This window comes from Acomys minous (assembly GCF_964271855.1).
Source record: "Acomys minous genome assembly, chromosome: 15".
Taxonomy (NCBI): Eukaryota; Metazoa; Chordata; class Mammalia; order Rodentia; family Muridae; genus Acomys; species Acomys minous.
Window position 1 is genome coordinate 97,430,134 of NC_140497.1, and position 20,302 is coordinate 97,450,435.

General features: G+C 46.3%; 1 protein-coding gene across 4 annotated transcripts in view; it reads right to left on the reverse strand.

Annotated features, from left to right (window-relative positions):
* GAK (cyclin G associated kinase) overlaps nucleotides 1-20,302 on the reverse strand; it is a 62,591-nt gene that overhangs the window by 37,122 nt on the left and 5,167 nt on the right. For 2 of the 4 annotated variants that reach the window (XM_084759016.1, XM_084759015.1), the window contains exons 4-11: nucleotides 19,623-19,737; nucleotides 13,465-13,607; nucleotides 10,316-10,441; nucleotides 6,243-6,332; nucleotides 4,486-4,621; nucleotides 3,998-4,110; nucleotides 2,715-2,799; nucleotides 1,072-1,195 (exon numbers count right to left, since the gene is read on the reverse strand). In XM_084759016.1, coding sequence (XP_084615142.1) covers nucleotides 1,072-1,195; nucleotides 2,715-2,799; nucleotides 3,998-4,110; nucleotides 4,486-4,621; nucleotides 6,243-6,332; nucleotides 10,316-10,441; nucleotides 13,465-13,607; nucleotides 19,623-19,737 — 932 coding nt within the window. Of the gene's footprint in view, nucleotides 1-1,071; nucleotides 1,196-2,714; nucleotides 2,800-3,997; nucleotides 4,111-4,485; nucleotides 4,622-6,242; nucleotides 6,333-10,315; nucleotides 10,442-13,464; nucleotides 13,608-19,622; nucleotides 19,738-20,302 lie in introns of those variants that run through there. The other 2 variants (XM_084759017.1, XM_084759018.1) reach the window with 2 other exon arrangements.

The following is a 20,302-nucleotide window of genomic DNA, read 5'->3' on the forward strand; positions in this document are numbered from 1 at the left end:
TCATATGAAAAGGTTGGACATGTCTGGTGCTTTAAGCACACATTCCTGGCAGAAGGCACATGCATATGCAATGCTTGCATATCGGCATTTCCAAAACGTAGCATACCTATATGTACTCCCTAAGTGGTACAGGCACAAATATGCAACTGCTAAGGCTACAAACATAAAACAATCACCAACTAAAAAGGGAAAGGCTATATCATCAACTCCTCAAGTTTGGGGACCACAGCACTATAATCTAATAGTGCTTACTACAGCAGCAGGCATCCACACTGACAGGAGCCATTAAGACCGTCCAGGCATCTCAGTCGCAGTTCCCACCAGAAAAGCTGATGAAATAACCTCCATCATAGTGCTGTGTTCTGTACCACTCACCAAGGTTTTTGAGCTATGATTTGACTTTCTTAAGCATATAATCATACCTACTGTGGCCCAGGTGTCACAGGGACTGACTTATAATAACCAGAGTATGCAGGAAGGTGTTCCTTTGCCCTGCAATTGCTTTATCTATTTGATACCAAAGAAAAAAACCAGTGCTACCATGCCAGATACTGGCAGAACTAAGGAGACCCTGAGCTGATTTGCTCAAAGCCAGTTCTGTGTGGGGTTCTGTGGACTGGGTTAGTGTGTGTGTGTGTGTGTGTGTGTGTGTGTGTGTGTGTTGTTTTCAACTTGACAGAAGCTGGAGTTATTTGTGAAGAGGAAAGCTCAATTGAGAAAATGTTCTCTGTAAGACTGGCCTATGGGCAGGTGGTCCTGGGCTACAAAGAGGGTAGGCTAAGCAAGCCACAGAAAGTAGGTCAGTAAACAGCATCTCTCTATGGCCTGTTTCGGTTCCTTCCTCCAGAGTCTCCTGCTTTAAGTTCCTATCTTAGCTTCCCCTTGATGATGAACTGAAACCTGTAAGCTGAAATCAACTCTTTCCTCTCTACATTGGTTTATCACAGAAACAGAATGCAAACTAAGACAAGGTTCTAGGCTCTGTATCTGGCTCTTCCCTAACAGAGAGTGCCTCGGGGAATCTACACACAGGCAAAGAGCAGGACAGCCCTCACACTTATTCACACTTACTTAGCCACAGACTGGATGACCTTGGAGGAAGTATCCTTGAGGTTGGTGAAGAGCCGTTCTGTCCCGCCCCGCAGGATGTCAAGAAACCCACCGTAGGGCTGGTCATACTCTGCCAGAGCCAAAACTACAGGAAAGAGCCACAGTAGGTCAAGAATATGCCCTCAAGAAGCTCCACTGCTTCCCCTGATTCCTTCACACCCACCAGTGTGCTCTCTTTCCCACTAGCAAGTGCTAGGCTGTTGTTTCCAGTCATTTCAGAGACCAAGGAATGGCCAATGTAGGCACAAAAGACTATGTGAACACATGTCAGACCCAGCTTCTGCCTGGAACTGAACCAACTATGGGACACAGTCTCCGGGGGTAACTTTAGGACATGATACTCTTTCTAAAGTGAGTGTAGGTGAAGCCCACAAAAGCGGACTCTGAGATCAGAGTGAAGCCATCAAGGACTGTGGTGGTAGAGCGAACACATACGTAAATTAGGTTCTGAACAGCCCCACAAGCAATGAGCCCACATAGCATAATGCGAAAGTAGACACCCCAGAACCCACTTCCTATGGTCTACATCTGTACCACACATGCTAGGCACACAGACTAAGGACCTGAAGTACCAAAACACTGGGGAGGCCAACCAGAGAAGACAAGAGCCTTCTCTCTAGGAAACAAAGATCTAGAGAAGGAATCAAGTTAGTCCTTGATGTCTCTAAAAGTATATAAAAAAATGGTTTAGCTGGATCTGGTGGTGCACGCCTTTAATCCCAGCACTCGGGAGGCAGAGGCAGGTGGATCGCTGTGAGTTCGAGACAAGCCTGGTCTACAAAGGGAGTCCAGGACAGCCAAGGCTACACAGAGAAATCGTGTCTCAAAAAACCGGGGGGGAAAAAAAAGAGAGAGAAATGGTTCATCCAACAGTCAGTGTCAGTCCATGACCATATCTGTTTCCAAGTCCTCCTTTCCCTAAGTGGTAATCTCAAGGAAGCCAGCCACTCCACATGGGATGGGATGGAAGGCCACTGCCCTGTCTGTGGCTTGGTTCTCTCAAACCAGTACAAACAGTCCTCAACCCTTCCATCGAACCCCAGGCTCCTACGACCCCCATCTCTTCACCTCACCTCCCAGTAGGCACCTCGAGTGTTCTGTGACCTTAAAGTTTTATCTGCTAACCTTGTCAAAAGCAGGTTTGGCTTTCATACTCAATTTCTGGGAGGTCTTCCCTTGAGAAGGACCATTTACATAGGCTGTGAACTGTGCAGATGTTCAGGACACAGTGTAACCTCCAGAGGAGCTAGAGACTATGGCCAACCATGCCTAGAAGACTTATCCCATTATACCCTGAATGGCAGGTGAGTTAACCCTTGCTTTGTGAAGTGGATACATAACTCCTACGGACAGGGCTCTAGGCTAGTGTCTCCTGGATCTTGCCCTGACAATCCTTCCCTTGGTTGATGTGAGTCAACACACCCTGTCAAATACCCTGAATATTCATTCAGCTCAAAAGAACCATGACTTCCATGGGATGATAGAACCAATTTACCTGCTGAAAACCCCACAGGAACAGGGTTTTGAAATCTGTTAGGATGAGCAGTGAGTACACAGTATACAAGAGAAGAACTGACACCCAGTGGGTACCCTAGGGCACTCACCTCCACTGCTGTTCACAGGGCCCGCAGGAGGGGGCTGTGCTCGGGAGGGCCCTGAGTTCCCATAGCCACCATTCTGCTCCAGCAGCTGTAAGATTCAAAAGCATGGCATCAGTTTCATACAAAAGTCAGAGCAAGTTTAGCACCTGAACTTAGCATTGTGCTCAGCTGATGAGCAAAAACTAAATGGGCAAACCTCTACCTCCTTTACTCTACCATGCAAGGATAAGTTCCCAGGAGTCTAGGCAGGGCTAGAAAGAAAACAAATAAAATTTCCACATTCAGGGTAACCCAGGGAGCAATCATCACTTAAATGTTAACACCCTTATCCTATTCAAGACACATCCAACACTTTACGGACACAGAATCTGTTCTTCCTATTTCATTTCCTCTCAAGCCATTCACCCATCTTGTATCAGGTGTGCAGACCAGAACCTTAACACCTGTAGCTCTAGTGCTGTGTGGGGCTCCTCTAAGAACCCCTCAGACCAACTCTGCATAATTCTTTGAACTCAGCCCGTAGTGCATTCTACCTTTGCTCTGCAGCGGCATAGACCTCAGTTACCCTGGTAACTACTCCAGTATCAATAGCCTCTAGGAAGCTCTGGGTCCAGGGGTGAAAGGACCAACAAACAGGAAGCAAACAAAACTAGAACCAGACATCCAGTCTCTGCAGATTGATTCAAAAGAGGCCTTACTTCAGGAATGACCCTGAGGGTAGGATAGCAGAATCTGCCCTAAGCCATGAACTAGGCATAGCAAAGCAGACATGGATGCTGGACTCCCAGAGATGCCCAGGGACCAGCCTGTGCCCTGAAGGTATGGGCTAGGCATATGGCTGCCTTAAGAAGGCTTCCTGGCCCCACACGCCACAACACTTTCTCAGGCCGCCTGCTTCTCCCATGCACACAGCATCGGCTGCTTCAGTCCAATAGCCCATAAGCCCACGTTAGCCTGGGGAGAATGCAACCACAAGGCCATGGCTGGGTACACGGCACTGGAAACTGTGAGATGTAGACAGTACTAATCATCACCTGAACCAAACAAACAAAATGAAAAAACCAACCAGATGGTATGATAGGGTGAATCTTCTGGCCTATCTGGCTGGGAGAGCTTGTCCCAAGTTTGAGACTACCTGAGTCAGGACTCACAGGAGTGCTTGGTGTGGTAGCCATGAGCCTGTGAGGGTCTGTGACTTCAGTCATACAAGATGAAGGAGCCCTAGGCTAATGCCAAGAACACACAACACCTTGTAGGCCTAGGCATGGGCTTCATGATGCCCTTACCTCGGTAATGGGGGCTTTGGGGTTCACATTCCTAGCTGCTGCAATTTCCTGCAGCTGTCGGACCACTTCAGCAATGGACAGCCTCTCTTCTGGGTTGACCTTTAGCATGGCACCTAATGCAAAACAGTAGCATAAATTAGTCCCGTATCACCTAGAGCTCTGGGCCTAGGCTGGATACCACCTCCTGCTATTGCAGAGGTTACAGAGCAAAGATCACAGTGCTGACTTCAGAGCAAAGAATGACAGAATGCTGACCAAAGAAATTAAACAAGTCTGTCATAAGTGGTCACTCAGAACACCACAAGCTTATCAAAGGGGTGGGCAGGTGGGCAACTCCATGGAAAAGCCCCCATTAGAATGCTGTCAGAATAGCAGCAACGGAGTCAAACGTCCAACTGTACGGCCAATGGGTGAGTAGCACCTAAAACCCAGTGGGAGCGTGCATCTCCTCAAGTGTCTGCATCAAGCAATTCCTAACAGGAACTTACGAATAAGGTCATGGAAGACTGTGTAACGAGTGTCATTCACAGGGATGGAGTACTTCCCATTGACTATCCGAAGCTTTGCTCCATCCTCAAAAGGATGCTGCCGGAAACAGAGCAGGTATAGGATGCAGCCCAGTGCCTATGGGGAAAAACAGGGAGCAGGATGTGAGGGACGGGGTAAAGAGCGAACGAGACCATGCAGGGAGAAGAGCGCTGAGTGCTGAGAGTGGGGATGGGTTATGAAAGGGAAAAAGGGCACCAGAAAGAATGGGACCAGAGGCCTCACCCTCTGGGAGGGCAGAGGAAACGCCAGTGAAGTGGACTGCCCCTGACCAACGTTGTAATTGATCATGAGGTCTCCACAAAATGCTCAACTGCCAAGATTCATGTGAGCTCTTAAGACAGCTGAGCAGATATAGGATCTCAGAGAGTGGTCCAGCTCGGCAGAGGGGTCAGGCTCCCACCTGCACTCCTACAGCTCTATGAATCCCTCCATCAATGTCAGTTATAACAATATGCTTTACAATAAAGTGTGCATGTAAGTGTGCCCCTGAGCTGTTCTAGGAAGCCAACCAAACCCCATGAGGGGTTTGTGGGAAGCTAGGCTTGTAGTCAGTCAGTTAGAAGACAGGCACAACAACCTATGACTGCTGTTGGCATCCAGAAGGGGGGGAAGTGGTGGGCATGCTGGGCCGAGTCTCGTCCTGCTGTGGCCTGATACTGCATCTGGCAAATAGTCAGCATCAACTTGTTAGTAATGATTTGGACTAAGAATGCCCCAGGGGTGTCCTCTTGGGAACAGACTGCTTACTGTATATGCGGGCAAACCTTCTGAAGTCATATAGGTCTCCTGTGTCAACTATATTTGGTGTGAAAGAAAAGTGGATGGCTGTAGCAAATGAGGCTATAGTCCCAGAGAACGCATTATATATCCTTGCAGACATCCCTGGGTCTAGAACTCAAGACTCCAGACATAGAGCAAGTATAGAAAGTGTCTGTGTTGCCATGTGATGCCAGTGTAGACTCAAAGTTATATTGCTACTCCAATTATTATTATTATTATTATTATTATTATTTTTTTTTTTTTGGGTTTTTCGAGACAGGGTTTCTCTGTGTAGCCTTGCCTGTCCTGGACTAACTTTGTAGACCAGGCTGGCCTCGAACTCACAGCGATCCGCCTGCCTCTGCGGCCCGAGTGCTGGGATTAAAGGCATGCACCACCACTGCCCGGCTCCAATTAATTTTTAAAAAGATTTTTTAAATGTGTTATTATGTATACAGTGTTCTGTTTGCATGTACACCTGCAGGCCAGAAGAGGGCACCAGACCTCGTTATAGATGGCTGTGAATTGAACTCAGGACCACTGGAAGAGCAGACAGTGCTCTTAACCTCTGAGCCATCTCTCCAACCCTCCAATTGATTTTTTAAAAGATTTATTTATTATCTTAGGTGTATGAATGTTTGTTTCCATGTATGTCTGTGCACCGTGTGCATGCTTTCTGCTCCTGGAGCTCAGAAGAGGGCATTATTAGATTATCTGGAATTGGAGTTACGGATGATTGTGAGCTAGCATATGGGTACTGAGAACCAAGCCTGAGTCCTTTGCAAGAGCAACAAGTTTTCTCGACCACTAAGCCATCTCTCCAGCCTTCCTCCAATTGCTTTGTTCATTCACCTCCGCTAGAGGCAGTCGTAAGTGACACTTGAGAAAATGAAGGTGACAGGCAGAGAAAAGAGTAAGAGAAGCAGTGGGGCCTCACCCAGATATCCTGCCTCTCGCCAATGGGGAAGTTGGAATACAGGTCTACAATTTCTGGTGTTCTGTACATGGGGGTGGTGTTCCTTGTGATCTGAAGAAAACACAAATATTTCAGGGTAAGTTGCACAACAGAATTATTTTTTGTTTTACACAGAGGCCCTACAACTTTTTAAGCTCTCTCCTAAAGGCTGGCAGCAATGATTTTTTCCTCCCACTGTGTTCTAGAGGGACCTGTGGCCACTCATCTGGCCATGCGATGCTGCACCACTGCTTTTCTTACAGAGGTAATCTCTCATGGCCACCCAGCATTAATGAAAGAATCATGTCAAAACGTTCACCCACTGGGTTATTTTATTTTTTCAACAGAAACAGGTTGTACCTGGCATGGAAAACCTCCTTCAAAGTGATCAAAGAGGCCAGCTTACATGAGGGGCAAATGGAGGTGCTGTACGAAAAGAAGCTTCTAGATGAGGTCTAGTGGGGGACATAAGCCTGCATAACCCAAGAAATGTCTGCCAGCTGGTTATGTTTAAAAACTGAGAGCCAGGAGCTGGGTAGATAGCTCAGTCAGTGAAGTCCCTGAACAAAAGTCAGGACCTGAGTTTGATCTCCAGAACACACACTAAAAGAAAAAGCTAGTATGGTGGCAAGGGAAGATGAGACAGACAGGTCTCTGTGGCTTGCTGGCCAGACAGCTTAACCTAATTAGTGTGTTCCATGCCAGTGAGAGACCCTGCCTTAAAAAACAAGCTGGATGGCACCTAAGAAATAACTCTGAACTTGTCTTCTGGCCTCCATATACATATGCACATATGTGCACTCAGACACATACGAATACATGGAAAAGCATACTCACATATATACACACACAAAACTGAGACCTTCTAGACCCCCAGTAATATCATGGGAAATTCACATCAAACTCACATAACAACCCCCACACTACAATTCAAACAAGAACAGGCCAATATGCTTTGCACACTGCAGAAAGGCACCAAGGCCTCAGACAGGCAATGGCTTCTTAGACTGTGGAAGGCGCAAGCCAGTGGAAAGCCAACATGAGAGGCCTTCCTAAGGATGACAAGGAAATTTATGCAGATACAGGTCCAACCAGAGCCTGGAGGAAGGTGTAAAACACTATGGATCCAAGAGATAGAGTGAGACCAGATGAAGAATGGACAAAAGGTCAGGCCAGAGGCAATGTGGAGGCCAACACCAAGCTATGTACTCTGACTATAAACTATAGCTTGTGGAAAGCACTTTCATTAAAAGATTGATTTACATGTACTTTAAGGAACCGACACTTCAATCCCGCTCATTCTCTCCCAGGTGTCCGCTCTTTAGTACCATCTGATATATGGATACATGGTGGTTGGTTGTGCAGACCTGTTTGAGGCCCACAACATACTGAAGACAACATAAGCAATACACACAGAGATAAAGCCGCATACCTACAGAAACTGAGTAAACTGCGTGAACTAAGGCAGACTCACTTCAGCAGAGCCCAGGAATCAGAAAATAAACAAAAACCCCAAAAGAAGTCCATTGGATCAGAGAGAAGAGAGTACTTCTCTGCCTAGCTCTGAATAAAGAGACTAAGAGAGAAAATACTAAATAAAGGCCAAGAGGCTGTTGTAAAAAGGGGCTTATGGCAATTGCTATGGAAATGTCGTTAAGTAAACTCAAATGTACTTCAAGTGAGTAAGGACCACACTGAGTAGAAAATAATCCCAGGAATGTCTGAATACTGTGTCTATTCAGCACACAGCTCTTGGGAACAGAAGTCAAAGCAACCCCAAACTTGTAGTAGATTCTTTGAAGCCAAGGGTACATGATCCTGAGGTTGACCAGGTTAACAGTAGGACTGTTGACAGGATGGCTCTCACTCAAGACACACTGGGGTGGAGGTGCTGTGCAGATCCATAGCTGCTACTCTAAGAATAGATGTGTGCTCATTTGCATAGCTGCATGATGGCACAAGTAAGTACATCTACTTAGAAGGCCCAGACACAAAGGCCCAGCAGTGACCAGCACACCTGTGATCAGACCAGAGTTTCTCTTCCTTTCTCATTCCACGGCAGCAATGCTTCTCAAACAAGAAGCTGATCCCAGGGCCAGAGCAAGGTAGGCATGAGGTCGTGTCATAAAGACACAGTGCTCCAGATGATGGTCTGTCGGCCCGCTTTTCAATGCTAATAAATAACAAAGCACAGCAGACTGTGGACACTATGAGAAAGGAAGTTTGTTTGGGTTCATATTTCTGGTCAAGAGTTCATATGTAGTGTCTGTCTTTTTTTCTAGGCAACACAAGGTACCACACAGCAAACAAAAGTAATGTCCATGTTATCTTCCGGTCTCTCTTTTACAAAGCCACCAAAATCCAAACACTGGGCTCCATCCTGATACCCTTACCTAGTCCTAGTCCTTTCTAAGGGCCCATCTCTAATTACCAGAATGGATACCTAACAATCAGGATTAAGCTCAGAGCAAGTCTGGAGAAAAACCACATTAAAACCATACTGGATGGTAAATGTCAAAAGAATCCTTGTTAAGCAAATCTGGGGACATTTCCCTACCAAAATAAAGACATTGATTTGTGACCATGGGAAAAATGGTATCTAAGACCTTATTAATAACAAATTCATGAGCAGGTTCCTGGCTCCCATTTCAGGGAAGGGTAGGGCAGTGAGCCACGGTCTACACACAACAGGTGGGCGTAATGACAGGGATGCAGGACTACATCCATACATCACAGACAGGCAAGACATGGAAAAGGAGAACTGAGCAGAAGGAACTGGACTGGATGGATGATCGAAATAAACACTGGTTCCCACCCATAGTGGTGGTGGCGGCTGACAAGTGACACGCTAAAACTCAGTGGTGCCGAGTGGGCTATGAAGTGGGGCAAGGCCAGCATTCTTCCTGGGCTTCAAACTCTAACAGTGGTTGGGAAGGAAACCTCACACAGAACCTAGCAGGGTCTTTGCAAAGGTGAGGACTTACTTGGTCTAGGAAGCATGGCCCTGATGTGGTGACCGACCTCCCAATAGCCCAGAAACCCTGCTTTTTATAGGGCCTGTATCATGCTGGGCAGTAAAGGTAAGTGTCCCCGGCAGGCATTATGCCAAGGTAGCTGTGCCTCTTCCTTCACAGCTGCACCCGCCTGTGAGAGGCAACCTGCTTTGAAGAAGCTTCACCTGACAGGCTAGACATATATGGCCAACCTTCAGAATGGTGGCCCCTTGCAGCCAGAGTGTCCTCCTCATCCTTTACAATCTTTACCCTTTTGGACCTCTCCACTGAGTACTGTGACTGTTCTTCTGCTCAGTATTGCTTTGTACATGCAATTTATGTAAATTCGATGAAATGTCAGCCATTGTGGAATTATGTATACATTTTGAAGATGTAGCCTCTTTGCCGGGATGGGAGCCATATGAACCAGGCTGTGGGCTCCTTAGCGAAGAATGTTCCTAACAATTCTTTTATACTAGGGATTGAATTTAGGACCTTGCTCATGCGAAGCAAGTATTCTATCTTTGAACCATATCTTCAGCCCTCTAAAATTTGCTATGTTTAGAAGGACATAGTTAGACAAGTTCTGAAGATGGCTACATAATAATGTAAAAGCCTTAATGCTACTAAAATCTCACATAAAATGTTAAAATAAAATTTGTTGTACATATTTACGGCAATAAAAATAATTCTAAGAAATTAGCAGGATGAGCCTGGTATGACGCACATCTGCAATCCCAGCACTCTGGGAGACAGAGGCAAGTGGATTTCTGTAAGTCTACAAAGTGAGTCCAGGACAGCAAAAAGCAAACAAACAAACAAACAAAACAAAACAAAAGCTGGATGGAGACATTTAAAGGCAGGTTGATAAGAGGGAGACGAAATGAAATGAATTTTCCATCCTGTTTAAATCTGTGGCCACAAACTAGCAGAGTATAGACAGGAAGATGCTGCTGCTCCCGGAACACAATGCCAAGGTTGTACCTGAAGACCCTGAGGGGATGTAGAGAGCATGAGAGGAAAAGGAACTGAGAAGCAACTTCCTAGGAGTGCATGCCTCACCTCTTCCTCCACCATGGCTCGCTTCTGGGCGCTCCAGCTGTAGTCGGGATAATGGGAGATGGTTGTGGCACTGCCAAAGTCGCAAAGCTTAATGGTCCCCTGGTTACTAAGCAGTAAGTTTTCAACCTGAAAAATTTCAAAGGATTGTTCTTATGAGCTTTGTGTGCACATGGCACCTAAGCCTCAGCAAGAAAAGACAAACAGGAAGATTAGTCATGCCGAGTTCCCTACCAGGAAACTCTGCGCACCAAAGTCCAGGCTCGCGGTTGCTAGGGGCCACTATACATTTTTTTGAAGTTAAAACCACCCACTAAGCACACATAGAACTTAATGAGAGACTATGAACCTTCAGAGAAGTTAGAAGACAAGAGTGAAATATGCTACTTATATATCTACATTAATGTACCATGAACTTAGGAATAAATCTAATAAAGATAGACAAAAGACTTCCTGTGCAGGAGGCCTTAAAATGATTGAGGTGGGGTTTTTGTTTGGTTTGTTTTGTTTTAAAGCCAAGGTTTTACTCTATAGCCTTGGTTGGTCAGGAACTCACCAGGTACATCAGGCTGGCCCTAAACTCACAGAGATCTACCTGCCTGCTTCCCAAATGCTGAAATAAAAGGCATGCACCACCACACCCAGTCATATTTTTAACCTATGACTCATAAAATTACATGCAATCCTAATTCCAGCTCATAGCTTTACTGGTATCCTGTTCCTCTTTCTAGGTACATTAATATCCTGTGCTTTCATCATCTACATCAGAATAGTGTCCCAACACAGGGCAGCAGCCAGCCACTTACCAGTTCTAATCTGGCTCTCTCCTGAAAGTCTATCAACCATGCTGAAAAGTCATAGCAATTCTAGTAAAATCAGAGTTTTAGGGAAGTAGAAGCCCTCAGAATAAAAATACAAACAAACTGTATCTACTTGTAAGATCTGTCAAGGTTGTGTTATGCCCAAATTGTGAGAGACTCCCCCAATAGACCACCCAAGAGCTGAGTCTAAATGCAACTGCAAGGAAGTCTTTATTGCAGGTTTGTGCCCGGGCCACACCTCCTGTGCACTGACACAGCAGATGCAGGGAAGTGGCCCTGAGTTTTTATAGGCTTAGACAAAGAAACGGGTTTTACAGTATATGACTGGATAGCATTTGGGCTGAAAAGCTGCAAGCAGGGAGTGACAAGCCTTGGCGTTTCATGGTTGGGTAGTAGGTGTAAGGCAAGTTGACCTATAGAAAAGGTTGATTGAAGCAGTCATGGGAGCATTAGGAACTTTGGCCTGGCTTCTCCTAATTGGTTGTTGTATGTATGTGCCAGACCACCTACTGGTTAGCTTGACCAGCAAAGAGTATATTTGGACTTTCCCAAGGTGAGCTGATTGTGTTGCTAGGGAATATTTTTCTGTACAGATTAGTTTGTGGTTTTCCTGGAATCTGGGTTTAGGCCTTGGCCAGGTTTACCACAAAATGGAATTTCTTTTTCAAAATGGAGTTTGTCTGGTCCTTACAGTTGAAGTGTCTGTAATAATCACAGGCTGGCAATGGGAAAACTATGGAGATTGTGTGTCTCCAGAGTGTCCAGAATTAGCTGTGTGTACGCTATGAACAGAGGGAACTTGCTCCATGGACGAGCCAGATGGGATTGCTCCTAGGACACAGGCCAACATAGAAGCTACAAACAGGGGAGTCCGCAGCAGAAGGATATATAATGAAATGTCCCATAATGCATATTCCATGAGATACGGCTACACAGAAAGACACATGGATCTAAATATAATAATACTGGACATTTAAAAAAAAAAGGAGCAGATACATTTAAATGACACGTACCAGCACAGAAAACAAACTGCGTAGGATCAACAAAACCAAGAAGAAGGTCACTGGAAGCAGGCAGCTGTCGCACAAGTCAGATGTGCTACAGGCATCACTTGTACGGACACTTCACTGGGCAAGTGACTGATTCTCCATATATTTTATTCTTTCCACTCTCTTTTCCTAACACACATCCACCCATCACCAGCAGTAACACCTACCACACTGTCTGAAAGCTTACATTGGTAAGTATGTATGTGTGTGTTTTGTATACAAGGGTGCGTGTGTGCTACAGCATGTGTGTGGAGATCAGACCACAACTTCTGAGAGCCAATTCTCCCCTTTCACCTCGTGGAGCCTGGGAGTCAACTCAAGGTTGTCAGGTGTGCTGGTCTGCGTGAGAATGGCCCCCAGGCTCACAGATTGCATTATTTGGGCCCTAGTTGGTGGACTGTTTCAGAAAGCCTTGTTGGAGGAGGTGTATCACTGGGTTACAAAAGCCTGTTACCCCAGCCTTTCTCCACAAGCCCTACCTCTGCCTCCAAGTTGAGGACCAGGAGGTAAGTAAACTCTTGGCTACTGCTCCCGCACCATGCCTGCCTGCCCGCTGTGATGCCCCCCACCATGATGGGCATCGACTCACACTCTGAAACTATAAGCAACCCTTCCAATTGAATGCTTTTCTCCATAAGTTGCCTTGGTCATGGTGTCTCTTCACAGCAATAGAAAAATAAGAAAGACATCAGGCTTGGTAGAAAATGCCTTCACCTGCTGAGCCTCCTCACCAACCCAGTTATAAAAAAGAAAAAAAATCTTTTAAAAGACACACAGGGGAATGAACACCAGGATGGCAATACAACCTTAAAGATTTTGTTCAATAATATACCAGGAATTCCAGTGAGGCCAAATATATAAACAAAGGTAAAATAATAGGAGGAAGGGGAAAAAAAGCAAAATGAAAAGAAACTGAAGGAAAAAGTACAATGAATTCCTATGATTATACTCCTCAGCCAAGGCTACACAAGTTACACACAGCAAGCCCAGACAGGCAGGTGCCGCCCGCAGCTAGGCTATGGGGCGCTCACATCCCCTGCCCTTAGAGATGCACAACATAAGCCTTCCCACATAGGTGACTCCCCACCAAGGTCAGAGCTGCACCTGGATGCCCACAGTTCTGGGAGAAAGGCAACTGAGAAGATTAGCACAATTAGGACAACAGCTGAGCAAAGGCCCTGGGCGCTGACCAAGCACAGGAGCATAGAGACAAGTGGGGAGCTATCCCGAGGCAGGGGAACAGAGTGTGAAGACAAGGTGAACAACGCAAGCCAGCTGGTACCTTGAGATCCCTGTGGATGATGGGTGGTTTCTGCCTGTGCATGTGCTGCACTGCTCTGCATGTCTGGTAGAAGATCTTCAGAATGCTGTCGCAGGACAGAGGGCCTTTACATTCAACTCTCCTGAGAAACTCCACCAGCTGTCCTGAAGGAGACAAGTGAGTTTAGTCACCCTGGAGCTCAGAATGCTGTATCCTACTTCCTCTTCTTGTTTTTGGTTTATCAAGACAGGATTTCTCTGTGTAGCCTTGGCTGTTGTGGACTTGCTTTGTAGACCAGGCTGGCCTCGAACTCACAGTGATCCGCCTGTTTCTGCCTCCTAAGTGCTGGGATTACTGACGTGCGCCACCACGCCCAGCATATATCCTCCTCCTTAATAGGTTGGGTCTGTCTTTGTGTATGGCAGCCTAGGCAGGAGCGGCATTTCTAAGGCCTTATTTGGGAGGCATATCCAATTAGTACCACTCCCAATATTCCTTCAACTTCTGTAGGAAGGCAAATACAAGGTGTCTCCATAACTTTGGGTATGAGGACCACCCCTGCTCTGGGGTGGACAGGGGCAGAAGATGGCATAGGACATCCCTGCGACAAAACAGGAAGCAAAGAGCCATCATTTGAGAAAGCCATGAAGGCAGAGGAAAAGTTCCAGCAGTGACCAAGGTCTCTAAGCAGAGGCTTTAGGCTCATGTCCACAGCACAGCACAGGCAGAGCAGAAACCCTGACCTTGCCTTCCTCACCACAAGTCCCCAGAATTACAGAATTCAGAATTACATCCTGGCCTGCTGGCAGCTCCATCTGGCTATCAAATCTGGCTGAATTAAACCATACTTAATTCACAGAATCTACACAAACCCAGAGGAAAAGGGGTCCTCCAAAGAAACAGGGTCCCCGGTGAAACAGAAGCAGGCTCCAAGAGACAGAAGCAGGTAAGTCCGCCTAAGCTTTATGCCAGACTGATCATAACATTAATTTTAACTGGCTCATTCAATGGTTCATTCTTGGTAAGATTTAAGAGATTTTCATTGTTTTGAGATAGGGTTTCAAAAACTTGCCACCCTCCTGCTTTAACTCCCTGAATGCTAGGATAACATATGTATGCCACAAGACTATTTTAAAATCATTTGTTTGGTGGTTGGAGAAGTGGCTCAGCAGTTAGGAGCACCTGCAGAAGACGCGGGTTTGGCTCCCAGCGCCCAATGGTGGGTCACAGGCACCCGCTACTGTAGTTCCAGGGCTCTGACACTTTCTCTTCTAACAGTCACAGGCACTAGACACACATGTGGTGCACATACAGCAGGCAGGTGAAGTCTTCATGCACATAAAATTTAGTGTGGGTAGGTGACAATGCACGGAGGTTAGGGGACAAGTTGTTGAAGCTGCACTCTTTCTTTCACCATGTATGTCTCAAGGATTGAATTCAGACTGTCAAGTGTGGCAGCAGATGCCTTTACCCGAGTCATTTCACTGGCCCTAAACAATGCACTTCAATATGCTTAAAAAAAAATTGTGCCAGGCATGGTAGGGCACGCCTTTAATCCCAGCACTTAGAAGGCAGAGGCAGGAGGATTGCTGTGAGTTTGAGGCCACCCTGGTCTACAAAGTGAGTCTAGGACAGCCAAGGCTACAGAGAGAAACCCTGTCCTGTGGGGGGGGGGGGGGGAATCCGTGCATCTGTGAGGGTGCCGTACTGAGGCTAGAAGATGGCACTGGACCCCCTGAGTTAGAACTCTAGGTGGTGTGAGTCATTTGACACGCTGGGAATGGAACTGGGATCTTTTGCAACAGCAGACAATAGTCTTAACCGAGTACCATCTAACCTACACTTTTGAATTGTGTTTTTGTTGTTGTTTTTTAAAGCCTCAAATTTGCTAAGTAGCTGAGAATGACCTTGAATTTCTGATCCTTCTGTTTCTACCTTTTGAGTGTTGGGATCACAGGTGTGCACACCTGGTTTTGCAGTGCTGGGAATCATACCCAGGGTACATGCATGCTAGGTAAGCACTCTACCAACTCCAGGTTGAGAGCATTTTTAAAAAATAATCCACATGTGACAGGAACTGCTAAAAACAAACAAACAAAAAAAAAAAACCTCTTATTCTATGCAGAGAAAGTTTAGCTTTTTCATGACAAAAGATGGGTTGAGGGCTTCCAGTGGAAGCCACAGAAAAAATGAACTTAAAGAAAATGTTCATGGTCCAGTGTAGGACTTCAAAGCTGCCTTTAGTAAACTCTGCACCTGCACCAGGAGGGGGATATCCCCAACTCCTCAGAGGTTCAGCAGCTCTGCCTCAAGTCCATCCCTAGGCAGAAGGTCCTGGGTTATGTAAGAAAGCAAGCCAATAAGCAACCCTCCTCACCGTCTTCTGCCTCTAGGCCTGCCCGCAGGCTCTTACTGCCCTGGCTGCCTTCAGTGATGGAATGTGCCCCTTCCTGCTCAGGCTGCTTTTGGTCACAGTGTCTCATCGTATCAACAGGAACCTACTAAGACAAAGGCTCACTCATGTGCAGGGGCCTAGCTCAGTGGGCCAAGTGTTTGCTACATAAGTGTGAGGACCAGAGTTTAAATCCCTAGAACTCTAGTTAAAAAAAGAACAGGTGGGTGTGGCAGCCTGCAAAAAAGTCCTAGTAAACAGAGGGTAGAAATGAAATCCCTAGAGCTAGCTGTGTTCTGGGTTCAATAACTTTAAAACTTCAATTATGTAAAGTACAAGAGTGACTGAGAGGCACCAGATGTCATCTTCAAGCACATATACCCAAAACATACACAGAAACACGTACACCACACACATGTATGAGAGAGAGAACATGTAGCAGGTTGGGCCTGTCTGCCTCCCATACTACCCTGTTCAGAAACGGCACCTAAGCCCACTCTTTCTGCCCCTCTACCACCTCAGAAACAGCAGAGACAATGAAGGGAGCTTCTCATCAGCATTTCTAAATACCAAGACTTGCATCATGCAAAGCTTTCCGACCTCATAAATGACAAGGGAGGGAGGTCATAAACAGCAGCGTCATCACCACTAAGTGCTACTGCCACTAACCCTGAGTGACATCCTGGCTCTCGTATGGACTGCTGCGGTGCTGCGGTGTTGGTGTGTGTGGTTTGGCACTGCACATACTAGGCATCTACTGCATCTCACACACATTAGGGATAAGAGGAATGCTATCAGCATGAATACATACTTGGTTCAGTTAAGATTAAAAAAATACAGTTAAGTGGAGCACACCTTTAATCCCAGCACCCAGGAGGCAGAGGCAGGTGGACTGCTTGAGTTTGAGGCCAGCCTGGTCTACAAAGTGAGTCCAGGACAGCCAAGGCTACACAGAGAAACCCTGTCTCGAAAAACAAACAAACAAAAAGACAAAAAAACAGTTAAAACTCACTTTCATAGGATCTACCTAACTTTGTATTGCTTCTACCTCCTTTTTGTTTTTTTCCCCTAATATTTTAAATTAAAATATAATTATATACTTCCTTTTCTCCTTCCATCTCCTGTGTGCTCCTTACTACCCATCTATCCACCCCATCCCTTCCTTCCTCTAAAATTCCTGGCCTTATTACTGTTGTTGTTATATGTGTGTGTGAAATCAACCTGCTATTTAGTGTTGTTTATATATGATTTCAAAGTAAATTCAAAGGAATGGGAAGACAATGTGCTGGGAGATTGTGTCTTCTAGAAATTACAAGCTGCAAACAATATGGCTGACTAAAAAAGATCCAAACAATAACAACTCTAACAGACATGCTAACATGGAAGGAGGAAATGTCAAGGGAGCTCAACCGTAATCAAAGAACAGACAACTGAAGACTGCTAAGACAGAGAGATTCAGTCTTTCTCAGGATGAGCCCTTAACTGATTATCCAACACCAGTGGCCAGTCCTGCTTTTACCTTTTCAGTGAACATGTGTCTGTTGTAATTGAATACAGCAGGAACAGCAGGCATTCATGAAGACAAAACAAGGCAGACTGGACACATCGGCCTCCACTGCCCAGCACAGGGACAATGCTTCTCCCCGTCCCAGGAGCTCTACGCTGGTGGCCCACCACTAGAGCTGTCTCCTTCCTAGCTTATAAAGAAATGGCCCAGAGTACCTAGACCCAGTTCCCAGATCCCATGCTCCACTGAAAAAGCCCAGAGCTGCCCAGAAAACAAAGGTCACAAGAAACAGGCTCAGACTGACTATCACTTAGGAAACCATGAAGGATAGGTTGGGGCCTGGGACACACAGAGAGACAGAGACAGAGACACCATGGAGAAAGATAAATCAACTACTAGAAAATGTTACAAACTGACAAATATAATGCATCCATCTACTGACCTTTTATGTTTTAAATAATTTAAAACTTTAGAATTAAAAAGTTGAGCCAACAAATTATCTGCATAGATGGCAGTTGAGATGTAGCTAGTCTACCTCTCTCTCCCTGAAAGTCCTTAGCTCAGGCAGCTCCTGGCATCACTGCCTCCTGCTCTCTATGCAGTGGGATGACTTTGGCAACAGGTGGACCAGGGTACTGGGTAAGACTGGCAGGGCTAGGTGGGGACCTGCAGACACCCGGGGACAGCTGTGAAGGCAGCTGGAGAAGGGCCTGCCTCAGCAGGGTCTACACCCCAGGGTTCCAGTCATGTGCAAACACTCTGCACTGCATATTCAGCCTCTTGCTTCTTACAACTAAGAGCCTGCACGTGACCTGCAAAGATCCCTACCCCTTCCCCTTGGCAGAGGGATCTTACTGGCTCATTTGTGGCTTCTACACACTCACTCTACACCTCTTCCTATCATAGGCACCTAGATATTCCGTTTCTGCTCCATTTCCCAGTCTATTCACTCAGTGTCCCCAGCTTTGTCCTCGTCCTCATCTGTCTGCTTTTGGTCTGCACGCACTTCCAGCCATCACAATGTAGTTTCTCATGCTCACTGAGTAGGGACTGGCTCATGGGCAAGCGGCCCTAACAGGGTTGAGATGCCTCCCATGGGCTCCCTGCCTCAATCTCCCCTACTGCTCCTTGGTCCCTCCTAGCCTCTCCTTTCCTAGCACACACTGCTCAGGAGGATACACAAGCAGCCACCTGAACCACAGTATATACATCATTTCCCTTAGCATATACATCACCACTTCAGAACACACTAGGGATGACGTAGTATTTTGGCAGACAGCAGCAGAGCTTTGCCACTTCTGAATGGCCAATTCTACTTCACAGCCAGAGTAGGGGGTTCAACTCCCCACTGCTAGAAGTACAGGAGTGCAATATGACACCCAACAAGGTAGACTAGCTTCAAGCATCACCCACAGTCATCCACGCAACCACTCTGTCCCTTAAGGGCTACTCAAGGTATGCCCTACCCACTGGCCTGCCAACGGATCAAAGAGTCTTCCTGATGCTTTCTTAGGTTTGATCTTGGTAAGGCCACATGCCCACTAAGGGCTTCCTCCATTCCTCTCAAAACAAAGCACTATTTGCACTACCTAAGGACATGCTGCTTATGTGCCAGTATTCATCTTTTTCAGTTCACATATGAGGACACTGAGGTTCCACTGCATGCCTGCTCATCCTGTTTCAGGAGAAAAACACGATGAGACCCTGCTCCTCAGAATCTGCAACCTAAGGCCAGGCATGGTTGTTACAGACAATTTCACTAGCCTGCTTCTAGGTTGCCTAGCAACCTCCGACATCATCACCTGCTGCCAGGTGTTGGCGGAGTAAAAAAGGACCCAGCAGCCCTTTCCTCATTCGCTCTCCCTGTCTCTGTCTCTCTGCCCTCATGGCTCCCTCAGGCCTTAACTCCTTTCCTTTTCCCTCAAATAAACTCCCTTCCTTTATACCACATATGTTTCCTGGTGGCCTTTATTTATATAGTGTAACAATGGCAGCACACACCTTTGATCTCAGCGCTTAGGAGGCAGAGCTAGGTAGTGTCTGCGCCTGGTTGACATAGCAAGTTCCACACCAACCAGATCTACACAGTAAGACTGTCTCAAAACATACAACAAACAAAAAAAAGAACCCACAATCCACGAAGGAGAGACAAAAGTATCTCCAAATAACACAAAGGTCAGTAGACTGCTGGTTGGTTCTTTCAGTCAAGACCAATGTATTTTCAGAATATACTGGGAGTGCTTAACAACTGTCCAGACACATCAGAAGAAGGCACTTTACCTTTACAGAGCTCCGTAAGCAGCAGGAACTCAGCTTGCCCAGTGTCCGATTCTTCTCTTCCTATGGACGCTGCAGAGCAGAACTGGACAATATTGGGGTGGCCAGAAAGTTTTTTCTGCATGTCTTGTTAAAGAAGAATGTGAATAAATATGCCCACAATTCTGTGCACTTACAAGTAAATATTCATAAGTGTTAAGAAACCAAAGTCATGCTATTCGAATTGCCTTGTGCCTCAGCACATATGAGCATCTGAACAGAATGATGGCAGAGGGGCAAATAAAGACAGAGAAAGTGAAGAGAGTGGCAGGAAGCCAGTGAGGGTCAGAGACAGGGGCAGAAGCCCTCAGGGCTCCACATCAGGAAGGTGGCAGGAAGTGACTGTGTACACTCAAAGCTCAAGCAGCCATTAGGCTACGGGATAGAACAGAGCCTAGAAAGAAGCAAATTCTATTTGCAGTTAGGACTATGCCGTACCATGTGGTGGAAGAGAATAGGCAAGAAAGGTCCTGTCATGTGCCATACGTACATGGTGAGGAGTATAACCAGCGTGCCGCACCGAGGCCCACTGATACGGTAGCATCCATAAAGTCCTTGCCTAGGTTGTCAGAGGGACCAAGTGCAACTCTCCTACCTCAGAGGCTGGAACAGCAACCTGTTCCCAACACCTAGAGAACTTCCAC